At 35.8% G+C, this 17,477-nt stretch overlaps 2 protein-coding genes across 15 annotated transcripts in view; one reads left to right on the top strand and one right to left on the bottom strand.

Annotated features, from left to right (window-relative positions):
- MCTP1 (multiple C2 and transmembrane domain containing 1) overlaps positions 1 to 16,397 on the top strand; it is a 594,518-nt gene extending 578,121 nt beyond the window's left edge. For all 9 annotated transcript variants that reach the window (XM_023212153.3, XM_023212158.3, XM_023212156.3 and 6 more), the window contains 4 exons: positions 7,080 to 7,189; positions 11,031 to 11,140; positions 13,359 to 13,456; positions 14,400 to 16,397. In XM_023212153.3, the coding sequence (XP_023067921.1) occupies positions 7,080 to 7,189; positions 11,031 to 11,140; positions 13,359 to 13,456; positions 14,400 to 14,471 (390 nt within the window). In that variant the 3' untranslated portion in view covers positions 14,472 to 16,397. The remainder of the gene's footprint in view (positions 1 to 7,079; positions 7,190 to 11,030; positions 11,141 to 13,358; positions 13,457 to 14,399) is intronic.
- Positions 5,192 to 17,477, bottom strand: part of SLF1 (SMC5-SMC6 complex localization factor 1) — a 99,782-nt gene continuing 87,496 nt past the window's right edge. For 3 of the 6 annotated variants that reach the window (XM_026454286.2, XM_026454288.2, XM_026454287.2), the window contains 2 exons: positions 13,670 to 13,736; positions 5,193 to 7,373 (listed from right to left, as the gene is read on the bottom strand). In XM_026454286.2, the coding sequence (XP_026310071.1) occupies positions 13,707 to 13,736 (30 nt within the window). In that variant the 3' untranslated portion in view covers positions 5,193 to 7,373; positions 13,670 to 13,706. Of the gene's footprint in view, positions 7,374 to 13,669; positions 13,737 to 17,477 lie in introns of those variants that run through there. The other 3 variants (XR_003309436.2, XM_026454289.2, XR_003309435.1) reach the window with 2 other exon arrangements.

The raw sequence follows: 17,477 nt of genomic DNA, 5'->3' as shown, positions 1-17,477 counted from the left end.
GGACAAGCAAAATTATGATAAAGATTAATTAGCTCTTTGGGATAGAAGGTATCTCAAATCTGAATACTTCCTCCAGGAAATAATAAGGTGACCATATGCCCTGGTATAGTTCCATTTTATGTTCATTATTGTAGCATAAGATTTAATAGCTCTCCCTTTCTCCTAAGACACTCTCTCACCTTAGAAAGTGAAATAACATTGATTTTATAATAGCAACATTTGTAGCAAATATATTCTGCATACCTGCTAATTCTGATTAATACAGTACAGGTGTTCCACAGGTAACTTCTCAACGTGGTTGACAATGACCACTATGGCAGGGTTCCTAAATGTATTAATGACTAAGCTAGGATGCAGCTCGGCAGGAAAAACCAGTCCCAGAATATTCACCCCCTGATGTCTATCACTTTGGCTTCATGTTCCCATTTAGAACAGACTCAATGAAAGGGAGAATCTGTCATTTTGGCTTGAAAGTCAATGAATAGGATTCTTCAAATATGTAAGGTATGCCTATTGATTATTTAGGTCTTTAGATTTTCTTAAATATCTCAAAACGAGGTGGTAGTTACTCTGGAAGAATCTAGTTAACTTTCTCTTGTGATATGTCATAGTAAAGTAGGCATATATTAAAGAATCACTGTACTTCAACTTTTGCAGTTAGTGATGTTTTAGGGACTATTTAAAACCTAATAAGAGAGCTTTTAGAAATATTGTATAGAATCATTAGAAATAGTTGTGCAATATAAATCTCACATACTCTCAGATTCATGGTTATAGCTATTGTAGGTATTTTTTTTTTTTTGCATCTTCAAAAGAAACATTAATAATGCATTAAAAAAAAAAAAGTGTCACTACCAAGACTGGGTGATTAACTACTCTGTGATATTTCTTTCATCCAAGCTGCTTTATAAAGGAAAGCAAAAACAACAATAAAGGAATGTACCAATTTATTCTCTACAATAAAGTATTGAACATTATTGAAAAAAGTATGAAATATTGGAATGCAACGTAGCAATTCCATTACCCATTCCAGGTTTGGGTCCTATACTGTATATAAAGAGTAATTACTTCATTGGTTGGAGACCACAATGAAAGAATATAGAATTTGATGACAGATTTTAAAATGAAAAGTTTATCCCAAAGCATTTGCTTTTCAAAACTGCGCCAACATTACAGACCATCTTATTTTGTCTTTTGGTAGTTGAGGGTAAGGGAGTGGCAGTGGGCTGGGAGTGCAGCAGTAACAAAGCAAATGAAGATTGAGCGAATATTTAAAAATCCTTAGCCAATAATCGTACATCAGCACTTGGATTTTAAAATGGCTATTAAAAATTTTCTTCACAGATGCCTCAAGTGACATATCTTATTAATGAAGGTCCTGCACTTAATATTTGCTTACCTTATTGACATTAAATCTGGTGGTTTCTAACACATCTTTCACTTTCTACCTTCAAGTTTCTGGATTTCATTCTCTTGCTCAAGACTTTAGCTCTGTGATGATTCTCAAGGCTAGATTATGGTGTCTGCATTTTCGAAACATTTTCAAATCATTTTTCTTGATCTCAAAGGAATTATTGGTAGGAACTGAAACCTTCCTGGATAGAATAGGAAGGTCATATGGTTATATATATAGACGCTGGAGTTAGCCAGGCATTGTCCCAACCCAAGTTCTGTAGTTTTCTCTGAGCCTCAGTTTTCTGAAGAGTAGAGAAAAATAACTACATTGTAGGATGGTCGTATTGGATGAGTTACGAGAAAAGCACTTTACACTACTTAATGAGTGTGTTTCCAAAAATAAGATAGCTTATAAAAATATAAAAAATAGACAAGCCAAGCACCAGTTCATTTATTTCTTCTAACCATCTTCCTTTAGTAATATTAAGACAATTGGGGAAATATTCTGATTATAAAAGTAAAATATTAAATGCAAACAATTTGAATATTACAGGAAGGTATGAAGAAGATAAATTTCCATTACTGGAATATTTTGATGCATCTCCTTCATCCTTTTTTTTCCCCCAACATAGACATTTTAAACATAAATTAGGATTACACTATATATATTAGATCATAAGCATTTTTGTTGTCATTATATATTCTCTCTAAATATTTTCTGATTTCATAAACTATCAATTGTATGTACTATAATTAATCTCATCCAACATACTATTAGTCTTTTTGTTATAAACAAAAATGCAATGAAAACATTTTCAGATGTTTACTATTTTGGAAATATCATCCCATCAAGGGTAGCATTTGTTGATTTTTTTTCCCACTTAGCCTTTTAAATTTATGACTTTTGACGTTTTAAATTTTATGTAACCATTGCTATAAATTACTTTCCTTTGTAATTTATTTTACTTTTTGTACGTTTAGAAAGTTCTTTCCTATTCCAAGGTCAGTAAATAACTTCCCTGTATTGTCTTTTCATAATTCATTTTTGCTTTTAACTTTAAAAAAAAATTTTTAATTGTATTTTAAGTTCCAGGACACATGTGCAGGACATGCAGGTTTGTTACATAGGTAAACATGTGCCATGGTGGTTTGCTGCACCTGTCAACCCATCACCTAGGTATTAAGCCTTGTATGCATTATCTATTTATCCTGATGCCCTCCCTCCCAGTAATGGGATTGCTGGGTCAAATGGTATTTCTGGTTCTAGGTCTTTGCGGAATCACCACACCGTCTTCCACAATGGTTGAACTAGTTTACAGTCCCACCAACAGTGTAAAAGTATTCCTATTTCTCCATAGCCTTGCCAGCATCTGTTGTTTCTTGACTTTTTAATAATAGCCATTCTGACTGGCACAATATGGTATCTCATTGTGGTTTTGATTTTCATTTCTCTAATGATCACTGATGTTGAGCTTTTTTTCATAAGTTTGTTGACTGCATAAATGTCTTTTGGGCTGGGCACAGTGGCTCACGCCTGTAATCCCAGGACTTTGGGAGGCCAAGGTGGGTGGATCACCCGAGGTCAGGAGTTCAAGACCAGCCTGGCGAACATGGTGAAACCCTGTCTCTACTAAAAATACAAAACATTAGCCAAGTGTGGTGGCACATGCCTGTAATACCAGCTACTTGGGAGGCTGAGGCAGGAGAATGGCTTGAACCTGGGAGGCAGAGGTTGCAGTGAGCTGAGATCCCACCATCGCACTGCAGCCTGGGCAACAAGAGAGAAACTTCATGTCGAAAATAAAAGTAAGTCTTCTTTTGTGAAGTGTCTGTTCATGTCCTTTGCCTACTTTTTAATGGATTTTTCTTGTAAATTTAAGTTCCTTGTAGATTCTGGATATTAGACCTTTGTCAGAGTGATTGAAAAAATTTTCTGCCATTCTGTAAGTTGTCTGTTTGCTCTGATTTCTTTTGCTATGCAGAAGCTCTTTAATTAGATCCCATTTGTTGATTTTTGCTTGGTTTCACTGCAACCAAAATGTTGGTTGCAGTGCAAAGCAAAATGTTCGCTTTAGATGTTTTTGTCATGAAATCTTTGCCTATGCGTATGCCTGTGGTACTGTCTAGATTTTCTTCTAGGGTTTTTATAGTTTTGTTTTACATCTCAGTCTTTAGTCCATCTTGAGTTAATTTTTGTATAAAGTATAAGAAAGGGGTCCAGTTTCAGTTTTCTGCATATGGCTAGCCAGTTTTTCCAACACTGTTAATTATATAAGAAATCCTTTCCTCATTGCTTGTTTTTGTTAACTTTGTCAAAGATCCGATGGTTGTAGATGTGCAGTCTTATTTCTGAGATCTCTTTTCTATTCTGTTGGTGTATGTGTCTGGTTTTGTACCAGTACCATGCTGTTTTGGTTACTGTAGCCTTGTAATATAGTTTGAAGTCAGGTGGCATGATGCCTCCAGCTTTGTTCTTTTGCTTAGGATTGTCTTAGCTATACGGGCTCTTTTTTGGTTCCATACTAATTTTAAAGAAGTTTTTTTCTAATTCTGTGAAGAATGTCAGTGGTAATTTGATGGGAATAGCACTGAATCTATACATTACTTTGGGTAGTATGGCCATTTTCACAATAATGATTCTTCCTATCCATGAGCATGAAATATTTTCCCATTTGTTTATGTCCTCTGATTTCCTTGAGCAGTGGTTTGTAGTTCTCTTTGAAGAGGTCCTTCCCTTCCCTTGTTAGCTGTATTCCTAGGTATTTTATTCTCTTTGTAGCAATTGTGAATGGGAGTTGATTCATGATTTGGCTCTCTACTTGTCTACTGTTGGTGTATAGGAATACTAGCAATTTTGCACATTGATTTTTATATCCTGAGACTTTGCTGAAGTTGCTTATCAGCTTAAGAAACTTTAGGATTGAGACAATAGGGTTTTCTAGATACAGGATTACGTCATCTGCAAACAGAGACAGTTTAACTTCCTATGTTCCTATGTGAATACCCTTTATTTCTCTCTTGCCTGATTGCCCTGACCAGAACTTCCAATACTATGTTGAATAGGAGTGGTGAGAGAGGGCATCCTTATCTTGTGCCAGATTTCAAGGGGAATACTTCCAGCTTTTGCCCATTCAGTATGATATTGGCTGTGGGTTTGTCATAAATGGTCCTTATTATTTTGAGGTATGTTCCATCAATACCTAGTTTATTGAGTTTTTAACTTGAAGGGATGTTGAATTTTATCAAAGGCTTTTTTCGCGTCTATTGAGATAATCATGTGGTTTTTGTTTTTAGTTCTGTTTATGTGATGAATTTATTCATTTGTGCATGTTGAATCAGCCTTGCATCCCAGGGATGAAGCCAACTTCATTATGGTAGATACTGTTTTTAAAAAAACTTCTTAACATTAATATGGAATGTATTGGGGGCTATTTGAGGCAGATATTAAGATAGATTTTGGCTATCTCAGATGTGAATGTCTATTTTAGGTAGGATTTAACATAACTTTCCCCAGTTAAATGCCCAATAACAATACTTACTTCCTTTGTACATGGCACCTTATCATATACCAGTCTTTTGATGCCCATATCTCATTTTAATTAAATATCGGATACACTGAATGCCTTCTCATGATTTCTCTTTTGCAAAATTTCTTAGCTAGTTACCTATTTACTTGTCCAACAAACTTTAAAAACACTATTAAGTTCTCCCCGTTTTCTCCACTCTAAACATTAGGATTTGCTTGAAATTTCATTATGCCTATATATTCAACTGAAAAAAAAACTTTATATATTTTGTACATTTCCTGCTGAGGTTTTACCTAGGTATTTCATATATTTTGTCTCTGTGAAATATTTTTTCACATAATTTTGAGGTGAAAGACATTCTCAATGGACTTCCATTGTACAACCAGCATGCTTCAACTCCAGTTTGACTTATTCCGTATGTGGATAAATATTTATGAGTACTTTGCTTCTCATAAATAACTTAGCTGGTGCTTGAGAATACTAAATGAACTTAGCTGGTGCTTGAGAATACTAAAGGACACACAGTTGGGGCAGACCAACTTTCTAGTTTTGAAAGGAACAGGAAAAAGCCACTGGTTACTCATTTTACTCTAACGTGCACAATTGTATAGGTGAAACTTTTTTTTTTCCTAACATTTTTTTTTCTTTTTTTTTTTTTTTTTTTACTGGAGAGTGTGAAAGATAAATTGATGGACCAACGTCTGTCATGACAAGTGAATGGTGACTTCTGAAGACAGTAGGGGAACCCTGAGTAGCTAACTGTTCCCAATACTGTTTAAGCTTTATGCGTCTTGTCTACCTAATTGACAATCCATTTTGGCATAAGCAAGATGAATAATAGACACATTTCTCCCATGTGAATTAAATTAAGACTCTAAGTAACTGGTATCTATACCAAAGATCGTTATAAAACTGGCCTCTGTGTCCTTGGTCCCAGTGTACCCTGTTGTCCTTGGAGGAGGCACACACATCTGCCATTCACTTGCCTGCAGTTTCTGAGGTGGCGGGATGCCAGCCCTGGCCAAGTGTTCACAGTGTAGAGTGCTTTAGATTCTTCTGAAATGAAAGTCAGTATGTAAATGTGCAACATGACATTATTATTCTAGCTTCCTGGCTGCTTTCAGCAAGCACTGACTGCCACATGAGGTCTCAAGTGTTCTGGCATAGTGTGCAAGTGTTCAAAAGAAGTTAAAGTAATGAAATTGGATCTACATTTCCATAGATATTCAAGCTGGCATGGAGGAATGGAGTCATAGAATCAGGGTTGGATGGTCTCCACCAAACAGCCTAGGCAAGTGCCTGTGATGCCAGGCTACTAAGCAGAATTTTCAATTGTGAAAGGCCACCACTGTTTCTTCCTTTGGCTCTAAAATTGCAAAATATGCACATTTCTCCTAAGGTCACACCACTCTCTAGGTGCTTAAATTTAATGCTCAATCTCCACCCATCCATTATCTGGAGCACACCAGCTTTGCTTAAATTCAGTGTTTTAAAATGAACTAAGCACCAAAAAGGGGAAAAAATGTTTAGTTAGAACCTAATACAGCATATACTACTGTATAAAATATATGACTATTATTTTTAAGAAGGTGGTCAGGCTTAGTTTGTATATGATCTAAGCAGTATCCACATAGTAGATTCCAGGTTTTGGTGGTTTTTTTCTTTTTTCTTTTCTTCTTTTTTTTGCAGTTTTCATTGCTCACAAATCTCAAGTGCATCCAGCATTCTCTGCTGCTGAAATATCTAGAGCCACAACAAACGTTAGGTTTATGGGCGGTGGGGTCAAGAAACTGGGTCCGCTAAGTATGTCTCGGTTAATCCAGAAGCACTGTAGAATCCGGGTTTGGTAATTCTGGGACCTCCCCTCTCTCTTATACCTTCCTCCCCCAAATGTATGTTCTGCTCATCAGAGCAAGTGCAAAGGAACCCGAGGCTCTTGCTTTGCAGCCATCTTTGTAAGCACAAAACCATGACGCTGGGTCCCCTTTCTCCTCATGTTCCTTAAAATCCTGATATTTTCATGGGTTCCAATTATCCATTTATATATACACAAAAATGAAGTTGATTTAAGTTTAAAAATGCAAAAGAGGGACAACACAAATAATTCAAGCAATGAAGAATACCTTTACTCATAATTTCTTTTTTATTGCATTTTAGGACAGTGAAAAAAAAGGATTTATAAATAAAATCTATGCCATCCAGGAGGTTTGTGTCAGTGTCCAGAACATCCTAGATGAAGTGGCTTCCTTTGGCGAAAGGATAAAGAAGTGAGTGACGGTGACATGTGAGCCCTGGTCTTCTGTGGGACAGGGTGTCCATTTGTTTCTCGAAGGGTGAAATGCCACATTCTTTTTGGCAGGGGACACTCCTTCTGGGTGCTCTATTGCTCAGTTTCATCATTATTTATTTCTGCCAGTCTTTGGCTTTATGAAAGTTCTGTCAATTTCCTTCCTGAAATTTAGAACATATTGGTTGGAAAGAAGTCATACTTGTAGCTTTGAAGAAATAACACCGTCCTAAATTTTAGCACATTTTTCACTGTGAAAGACTTTGTTCTTAAACGGAATATGAAATTGTGATAGGAAAAAAATAAACCAAGCTATATGAGGACTTCAGGTAATTAAGATACACCTGCATTTTATTATTGGTCTAGTTATATTTTCATCAAGTGACACTAAATTTTTTTCAAAATTGTATTTATGGTACCCTGCAGAAGTATTTTTTTCAAGTTTGTATTTAAATAGCTGAGATCCATAATTATCAATAAACTAATGCTCTTTCATTTAGAAAATGCACACAATTTTTAAAATTATAAAAACAGCATCCCTTTTCCTTGACTTTTTAAAATTAGAAAATAGAGCTTCACTGAGCTCTAATGCAAAATTAAGAAACTTATATTCTTAATCTTATATACTTATGTTTCATCTAAAACAATGTTATATTTTTTAAAAAGTGTATTTACAACAATTATCAGCTAAAATATATACTAAGACCCTCATACTTCTAAATTATGTAAAAATTGGCCTACATAATGATTGCTAATGGTCTATTCAAGAAGGGGTGCCAAATTCTGGAGAAACCTTTATTTTCTTAGTTTAATGTATCTATTCATTGTTTGTTATTCATAACCAAAAGTTTTCTACAGATCTGAATCCTTGGGCATACACAGAATTTGAAAGGAGTAAATTATTTAAACTAAAGGTGTGAGCCATTCATCTGGTGCCTGTCATGTTGCAAGGGATAATGCATTTTATTTTGTATAATTTTTTGTTTAATATATTTCCGCATGTGTAGGTGCTGAGTTTCTACTTTCTTACATTATATTAGCCAGAACAGCCCCCCTCTCACTCCCAGATGTGCCTTTAGGAAACATTCAGTCTTGGCCTTCTGAAGACCATTCCCGTATCTTTTCTCTCTCCTTCTTCCTCTCATCTCCAAAAATGTTTACCTGTCCTCTACACGCTATCCACTGCAACAGTGTGAAGCCCTGAATTTGGGGCATTTCCCCATTGAGTGTTGTCTTTTATCTGGGGTACACAGTGTGCTGATACCCGACAAAAACATCTGATTTATACCAAAATACCATGGATCAGGCAGTGAACGCCTGGGAGGAAGAAGCTCCTTTGTAACTCTAGGTGGTAGAAGGCCTCAGAACAGATGCTTGGCTGGAAAACATGACTAGCTGAGGGATATGACCCCCAGATCTTGGCAGTGGTTCAGCCTTAGGGAAACCTGGGTTTTGCAGAACTTCCTATGCTAAGTACAGGAAGATGGCACAGGAGCCAGTGAGTCTTGGAGGAGCCATCTCTCCCCCAAAATGATCTTTTGGATGCTAAAAAAGAGAAATTCTCCTGAGGTCACATGGAATTAAACATCCAGAAAGCAGATTCAGAAGCAATCTTTAAGCACAAAATGAAAGGGCTCTATAATTACCATACCTTGTTACTAAATAATCATTCCAGAACTTTCTTGAATTGCATCCCTTTTGGGGGAAGATCATATTCTAGATTTAGATTCCATAATGCAGAGTGTAGAAATAGAAAAGGGCAGTTTTATTTTATTTTATTTTTCTAACAGCTACACTGGTGGGGATTCTTTGCCATTTATCCTTCCAATAGGATTAAGGAGAACACAGGGAGTTCTTCAGTGGGGCTGCCCAGAAGGAAGGTTTTCTGAGTGAAGAGCCAGTGCCCTCACACATGGAGTTGTGTGATGGATGACTCTGAGCTGAGCCACATGAAAACAAGCAGATCCCTTAGCCTTCTGTTCTCTCCACAAGCAAGCAGAAGCAAGGGAGGCACAGGTGTCCATCAGGAAGGGAAGGCATGATCCTTTACCTGGTGAGTTACAGATGCTCACTCTTGACCATAAGAGGAAGAAGACAAAGATAGAAAAGCCAGACCCCAAGGATTACTGAAAATAGGATAACCAGATTGACCCAACATTGGCTCTTTTAGTAGAAAAAAATTTCAGGAAATGATTTTGACCTAGAGAGAGACAAAAACCAAGCTACATGCTACAAAGCTAAGGAACAACTAATTCCTAAGTATTATGCTGAGGCATTGTATGGAAGAAAATCTTTTAGCAATCATCCTTTATTGGGTCAAAATTGCCCTGAAAATAAAGTCACCTCAAGTAAGTACAATATACAATATCAGGAAATTAGAAGAACTAAAAAACACTAACATTTATCTACATGAACAATATGTTTTGCTGAAGTGTCTTAGGGGTCTTCTCACTGTCTCATAAGAAAAAAGTGCCATAAATGAGATTCCTTGAGTTGATTAGTTCTAGTAATTTCACCTTGATTCACATAAGCATGTTACCACCACAACCCGTCTTCCTTGACAGAATAAACTATCCCCATTGTATAAATGGGGAAAGGGTTTTGACTCAGCTAAATCCACATAACAGAATCTAGGCTTTGAATACAGATCTGCTAACTTCTTGGCTCTCATGCTAAAGGGTCAGACGACATGATATGTTAGTTCCCCTTTAGTCGATGAACACTTAGGAGAAATTTCAAAGAATGCAATGGTATGCCTGTAAATGGTGATATATTTATATGCCCAACCCTGGAGGATCTACACAGTGTTTCTATTTTCTTTATAATTTTGGCACACTCTTAAGAAGTACCAGACTGGCTTCCACCAAAAATCCTTAAGTGATTATAATCTTCCCATGTTCCATTTCCTTGATTTTTCTACTCTTTTAAAAACATTTTTACATCATAGTTTTTGCTTTTGTCTTCATTTTTCTTTTTGTCTCAGTAAATTCCTTCCCATCTCCTCAGTACTTTTTTTTTTTTTTTTGTAACTTCTTCTGTTCTATTGGTCTCATTTCCATTTGTTATCGTGTCTTGTCAATACTGAGTCTTGCAGCCTTCTCTGACCCAGCTGTCTATGTTACCAATTACTTTTGCCAGAATGCTGTCCTTTACAAGAAGTACGTGAGAGATAATAGTAAGCAATGCTGATTTTATTAATTATATATGTATTTCTGGGAAGAAGGGCAATGATAAGAAGTGAAGTTTCGCAAGGCTAACTGTTCTGTTCCTCTTTCCTGATTTCCAGTTCTATTTGAAACATAGCTGAGGTAGGACAAGTGAGTATTCCTTAAGGAATTTTAACATTCAGAGGATTTTTTTTACACAACCATGTAAGATTTACATCTACCAAGAGTTGCTGGCAACATTTTATTCCCAATGTGGGGAATACCGAGAGTTGATAGAAGGAAGAATGGTGGGTCCAGAGGCATTCCCCTCTGAAAAGCCAGAGAAAACAAGGATGGGTACTAGTCTTAGCAGTAGAAAAATAAAGATCTTCTTTCATGTGGGGAGTCACCCAAGTAGCACAACGGCTTTAGACTCTGAAGTCACCTGGAACAATCTGGAGGAGTTGGCAGCAAGACTCTTTACCTGGGCCCAGTTCCTCATGGAACTGAGCAGATTATGGTTAGTCTGTGTCCTCTGATTACCTATTACAATTGGAATCTATTCCAGAGAGAAATGCAGACTAACTAGGTCCCAAGTAAGAATCATTATGTATTTTAATATTTGAAAAAAGTATGAAAGTACTCAGATTGCTGATGTGTTCATTTTCCATTTAGCACTTTCAACTGGACCGTCCCATTCTTAAGCTGGCTGGCCATTGTAGCCCTCTGTGTGTTCACAGTCATCCTGTACTGCATTCCGCTGAGATACATTGTCCTTGTCTGGGGTAAGTAAAGCCTCCCTCACTCCCCCAAACTGTCTTAGCTGATAGGAACAAACTATGTTTAAAAGATGAGTTATACTGTCAGCAGTTCCCTGTATTTATGGTCATGAAACTACTCCATGATGAAAGGAGACAGGTCAGTTAAAAATCACAACAGTATAAAGATTTAGGTCTACCTGCAAAATGCATTTTTCTTATCTGGCACACTAGGCTTCATCATACTATAAACATGTTAGCTGTGCAGATTCTTCATATATCAAAGTGTAGCTTTGTCTAGATATCCCTCTGATTTATTTTCACCATTGATATACAAACAGAGGCATTTCAATCCTTTCAATCCATATGGTGCATTTAGGAAAATATGCTTTTCTTGCTGTTGTATTTTATCTTGTGGAAGTATATGTAAACATGGTACTATACATGGCTGCCTGTTTAAGAGGTCACCTTTAGCATTCGGGAAAAGGGTCCTCAGTACTTGCAGGTTCCTTAGGAACAAAAAGATCCTTTTATGTGTACTAAACAAGAATGTTTCTATAAAGACCTACGTTAAAGGTGATTTTTTTCAGTCCTAATTTTTAATGCAACTATGCTGCATGCCAACAATTCTTATGCATCTGGGCTCCATTTAGGAGACTGTCAGTTGCAGCATTCTTCTTTTTTTTTTTCTTTCCTGACAAAATTCTTGGTTTGGAAAACAATTTTCAGTCTCTAGGATCTACTGTAACATTCATAATATATAAACAAGACTGGGTAGAAGAATTCTCTACTTACCCCTCACCCGCTTACACATACACCTAAGATTGCTAAAACAAATCAAATACAAAATGCAGAGAACCAAAATGAGTCTTAGCTTCGGAAAGCATGTGCTTACACTGAAAGCAAAATTCTTTTCTTTTCAAAGCTTTTGAAGAAATATATTTGGAATAAAGTGAGTTCAAGTCTGATGACTCCAAGCCCTCCACTTTTGAAGATTACTATTTCCAGTAATAGTCTTTTTGGCCCAACTTGCCATATATTGAGGAAGCCCTCTTACCCCTTATTATCACTATAATTACCCTTACAGTCTGGGTGAGAGGTAGGGAGGTAGGGGAAATGGTAATTATTTTTTCCTTTCCTAATTTCTATAATTCAAAGAAATTCAATTTAGCCAGCACTTTCATTATATAAGGGAACAATAATTTCTACTACATTCTTGCTTCCTATTGTATGTTCATCTTTTTTTTTCCTGTTAAAACAGATGCTGCTTTACAGAAAAAAATAGGGTAGAATGTCATGTGTCGCGGTTTATTAACTCGAATCTACCTTGCCTTGGCTTGTGGAGTCATCTCTGTTGCAGCAGGTGGTGGTGAATGCCCTGTTCCCCCAGGTTCGCAGAAACTGGAGCCCAGGGCAGACACCTAGCTGTGTAACCTGCAGTGCCCTCACTGACTAGTTGTCTTAAAAGTAATTTTGCAGAATGTGTTTGGGCCTCTTGTTTCATCAAACAAAATAAAACAAGAACAGTATTCCTTTAGTGGTAGGTGATTGCTGAAATATTAGCCAGAAATTTAAGACATAGGTCTTACATGAGGAGATGGACCAAAATCAAGATTCCAGAAGTTTATTCTGCATGAACTCCCTGAAGAGGAGGCAGGATGCTCTAGTTTATGGCTCACTTTTTATCAATTTGTTGATTTCATGTAAAGGTGTTTGTTTATTTTTTTTACAAAGTTGGGGGCAAATCTTTTCATTTCAGGTTTGAAAAAAATAAACATCATGTGTCTTCCAAACATTTAGCTGGCATAACAGCAGCACACACCCACACCTCCAAAAAGGTGCATCTTTTGGAAAAGGGGAAACCAAATAAGTTAGACATCTTGCCTTAACAATCTTAACCCAAAAAGTAGGAAAGCAAGTTTCATCATAAATGAAACACTCAAGCAAGGCTTCTCAGTAGACTGTAACACAGGGGGAAAAAAGAGCCAGATATTGCTAATTACCCCCAGGGCACCTCCTTTATTTCCCACATAGAAAGCCTTTCCTGCTTGGAAGAAGCTACTGAAGTACAAAGTGAAAAAGCAGCAGCTGAGCTGGGAAGGAGGAAGAAATGAAGGAGAAAAAAAGGGAGAGAGGGAAAAAATTGGGTGTACTGGTTCACTGAGTCATTGGCTTACAAGTTAGATCTTCAACTTACAACACTTTTGACAGAAATGTGCTTTGTTTAACTCCAACTTTGTTTCAGGCATCAATAAATTTACAAAAAAGCTTCGGAGTCCATATGCAATTGATAACAATGAACTACTTGACTTCCTTTCCAGAGTCCCTTCAGATGTACAAGTGGTATGTAGGTTTCGTTATTATTGCTATTTTAATGTAGTGTGGTACTGGGTTTTAGCTTTTATATCCTTCTAATTTCAAAGGCTTTAGAAGAGCTGAGTAAAATTAATAAAGCCTGTGTAGCAGATTTTACCAGTCAGAAGTTTAGCCTACTTGGGGTGTTATCCAAGAAGAACTTAGACAATGGGAGAAAGAGCAGCTGCATAAAGAACCTACCAGAGCTGTTAGGGAAGATCCTCCTGTCCAAGTTAGTTCAGCTGGAGTTTGTGACGGGGTGTATGACCTGAGGGGAGGAAACAGGAATATTAGATGATGAAAGCAAAATATGCCAGTGGACATTTAAGAAAAAAAATATTTCCAGAATTTGCAAGAATTACAAGTAAGTTTTAAAGAAGTATATTTTGGAGATTAGTGAGGAGAAGAAAGCTGACTGCTTATCTCAAAAATCCTTTGTAATTCTTTGAGGTTAATGCCCATTAACCATCAGCTGTTTTCAAAATAAAAGAAGGTTGGTTTGTTTTTAAATTAAAATCCTGAAGCTGGGTTACAGTGATACCTTTTTCATTTGCTATGACATGATAGTGGCCTGGATGGAGATTAAGACTGTATTAAACACATGATAAATTATAAATACATGATAAATTGTAAAAAACCATTATCGAGCCCTTTAAAATTGATGTAGATGGTTTTGCTTTTAATGTAATGTGTTACAGACAGTGACGACCATTACTAAAGTTCACATCAGGGCTCCATGTAGTTTCCAACAGGATTTCCCTTATTCTTGCTCTGTCATTCTACTGCTTTCTGCATCTCAGCTGCAGATCCCATACAGCTTCTAGAATGAGCACTTTCTTCCCCCCAGCACAGTCTCCCATTCCTTTGCTTTTCCTTTCTTTGCCAGAAAGTGGCCACCTGACCAGTCTTCCTCTGAACTCTGTTTAAACAGGTGCAATACCAAGAACTGAAACCAGATCCTTCTCATAGCCCATATAAAAGAAAGAAAAACAATCTTGGCTAGCCAGCTTCCAGCACTGAGGAGACCAGCATCTGTTTGGGAAGATAAAAGAAAAAGCCCTCAGCCTGAGCAGCATTTCCTTTCTTTCAGATTTTTATTTATTTTGCCTTTTTATCATGATCGAGAGAATTTGTAAATAGTGTACAAAGGCATATGTCTTTGAAAATATACTTCTATTGTACAGACTCAACTTGATAAAGGTTTTGCTACTGCTGTGTGAAAGCCTTGTTAGCTGTGGAAAATAATATAACACACTGAAAGAACAAATATAAGAATGATAACATTGGAAGATATATTCTTATCTAATTGCAAGTAGATTACTCACCTGTGCTCTGATTTAAGTCTACATCAATTGTAAATGTCAATTTGATTTTAAAGTTTTTTTTTAATGTGACTATTTTTTTATCTGAAAAGTAATCCATTACAGTTTTCTATGTTTTATACATTTCAAAAGGGAGGGAACTACCAAAGCCTAAATAATGGAATGGATGCATTTCAATTTAACATATATTCTGGCTTTAGATCCCGACATTCACTCCTGTGCAAATTACTTAGGTATGACTAGCCTGATTTTAAGCTAATAAGTGAAGGTACATTCACTCCCTCAAGAGAATCAATACTCAGAAGGTTAGAAAGTTTTCTTTATAAAATTTCAATCATTCCATCTAAAACCTTAAAATCTCTACAGGACTACACAACATAAATACTGCCAGTTTATAAACGATTGCCTATCTGAATTTTTATACCTACTACTACTTTAATTTATACATAGTTAGCAAATTAGCAACCCAGTAAGTACAGTTATCAAAAATACTAGAAAACTACATTCATATCGCTTTTGGTGTCAGATTGTATCTGTGCATCTAAAAATATTTTAATACTCAAGTGCTCTCACAGAAAAAAAAAAAAACTCTTTCTTTCTCATTAGATTACTGAAATGCTTTAATTCATACTATGATTTTGTTATTAGTGTGAATTTTAATGTAGAGAATTCAGTGTGCTAAGTGATATGCCAGTGCTTCACTACATTCATTTATTAAAAAAATCATTCTTGATTATGCATGAAAACCTGTTTTGTAAAATAAACTGCTTGGGGGTGGTGGTTGCCTTTATCAATGTTTCACTATTATCATAGAATCTATACTTAAAAATTGCATTCCCAAGACTCTTAAAGTAGTTTTTGTATCTCACTCCCTGGTATACTGAGGGAGCATAACTGTGGAGAAAAAATAACTTGGTTGGTTGAGAATGTATTACTTCCCTGACTTGGTAGGGGATTACACTCAGTTGAAATTGCAGCAGACAATGCTTTGCACTACTTTATTAATAATAAACTTGGATGGGGTAAAAGGGTTATACTGGAAAAATTATAGAAAAGCTTAAAAGAATGTATATTTCACTCTAAAGGAAGATTCTTTAACAATAAGTGTAATCTCATTGAAGCTGATTTTTAAAGTATTTTTATTTTAGAGATAAGTTGTTAAATACTATTTCTTATAATAGAACTATTTTGATCTGTTTATATACTATGCTTGAATGTCAATTAAATTCCCTTTCTACAGAAAGGCTTTGACCTCAACATGCTTTATTTAATGTATCATGTTTAAAATGACATGCTTCAGTCTGCATACCATCACTGTTTGTTGCTAAAAACAATGTTCCATGAACATGGTGTTACTACCCAAAGTTTATTGATAACTGTTCAATTATACCTTATGTGAGACTTTTATGTTCTGTGCTGACAATGTGTACTCAAATGTCTATAAGCCTGATATTCTACAACCTCAGATGTATCTGGTGGATAGTAACCATTAACAGATGACTAATTTGTTTGTTTCACTGTATCAAATTTCAGATGTTTAGTTCAATGGTAATGTTGACTACACATTCACTGCATTAAATACAAAAGATAATAATCTTTCCCATGTATAATCAGCACTCTTTTTTTTTTTTCCAGTGGTTCAGAGATTGATGGGGGATTGTGTGCATATTCTTAGAAATTATATTTCACTTGGAGAAATACAGATTTGGTTTAAACAAACAAGGCTTTTTCCTGAAACTCTGACTCTTACCTGACTCTCATATAAAAATACCTCTGAAGGGGTGAGCATCCAATGAAATTAGAGGAATAAGAACTAGCTTGAGGCACAAAAGTGATATTCAGGGAAATCTTCATTGCTTTTAGAAACTACTACATTCACAGGCTGAAAACAGAATATGTATAGTTAAAATCTTAACTATTTCTTTCCCCTTCTCACATAAGGTACAATTCTGTCTTGAGAGCTGCCTGACTTGCCTTCATTTTGAGAGATTTGTGATGTAAATATTTCAAGTTATCTGACGAGACTGAATGTCACTCTAACATCTACTTGGACTGCTAACATTGTAGATATTGTGAACTATTATATTCCTTTAGTATCTTTTAGTAAATTCACTGAGTCATTATTCACATTCTAAACTATTACTGCCATTAGTTGTGATAATTCATAAATGCATATTTGTGCTTTTTAATTTTTTCTCCACTTATCAAAAATAACATAATAGTACTTCTCATTCATTCTGGTACTGTTCCAGACTCAAACTGATTGACAGGTTCTGTAGGAATTCCAATTTTTGAACATTCTATATGCACTAGGATAATCTGAGTTGGGAGATTCTTTAAAGGACTCTGTGATATATTTATTGAATACCAACTGTATGACCCTGTTATATGCAATGGTCAAAGCAATGATTGTATATTAAAATCAAATCTGGAGTTGAAGTACAGTGAGAGCCAAATTTAATTGATACATTTCTAAAAATTATCTTTTATAAAATTTTTATGCTGCATTTACAAGTGAAGAAAAACTCAGAAGTAAACTCTTATCTAGGGACCACAGGAGATTTTTTTCCACTTTCATCTCATATCTAAGGTTTCCTATGCTGAAAGTAGTCAACATTTGTATTAATATTATTCAAAGGCAGTAATTTCAGTGAATAAACTTGTTAAATGGGCCTAAGTGTTTTATA

The sequence above is a fragment of the Piliocolobus tephrosceles genome, chromosome 4 (genome assembly GCF_002776525.5).
Source record: "Piliocolobus tephrosceles isolate RC106 chromosome 4, ASM277652v3, whole genome shotgun sequence".
Lineage (NCBI taxonomy): Eukaryota > Metazoa > Chordata > Mammalia > Primates > Cercopithecidae > Piliocolobus > Piliocolobus tephrosceles.
The sequence above is the reverse complement of the archived record's forward strand: the minus strand, read 5'-3'. Positions and strand labels throughout refer to the sequence as shown.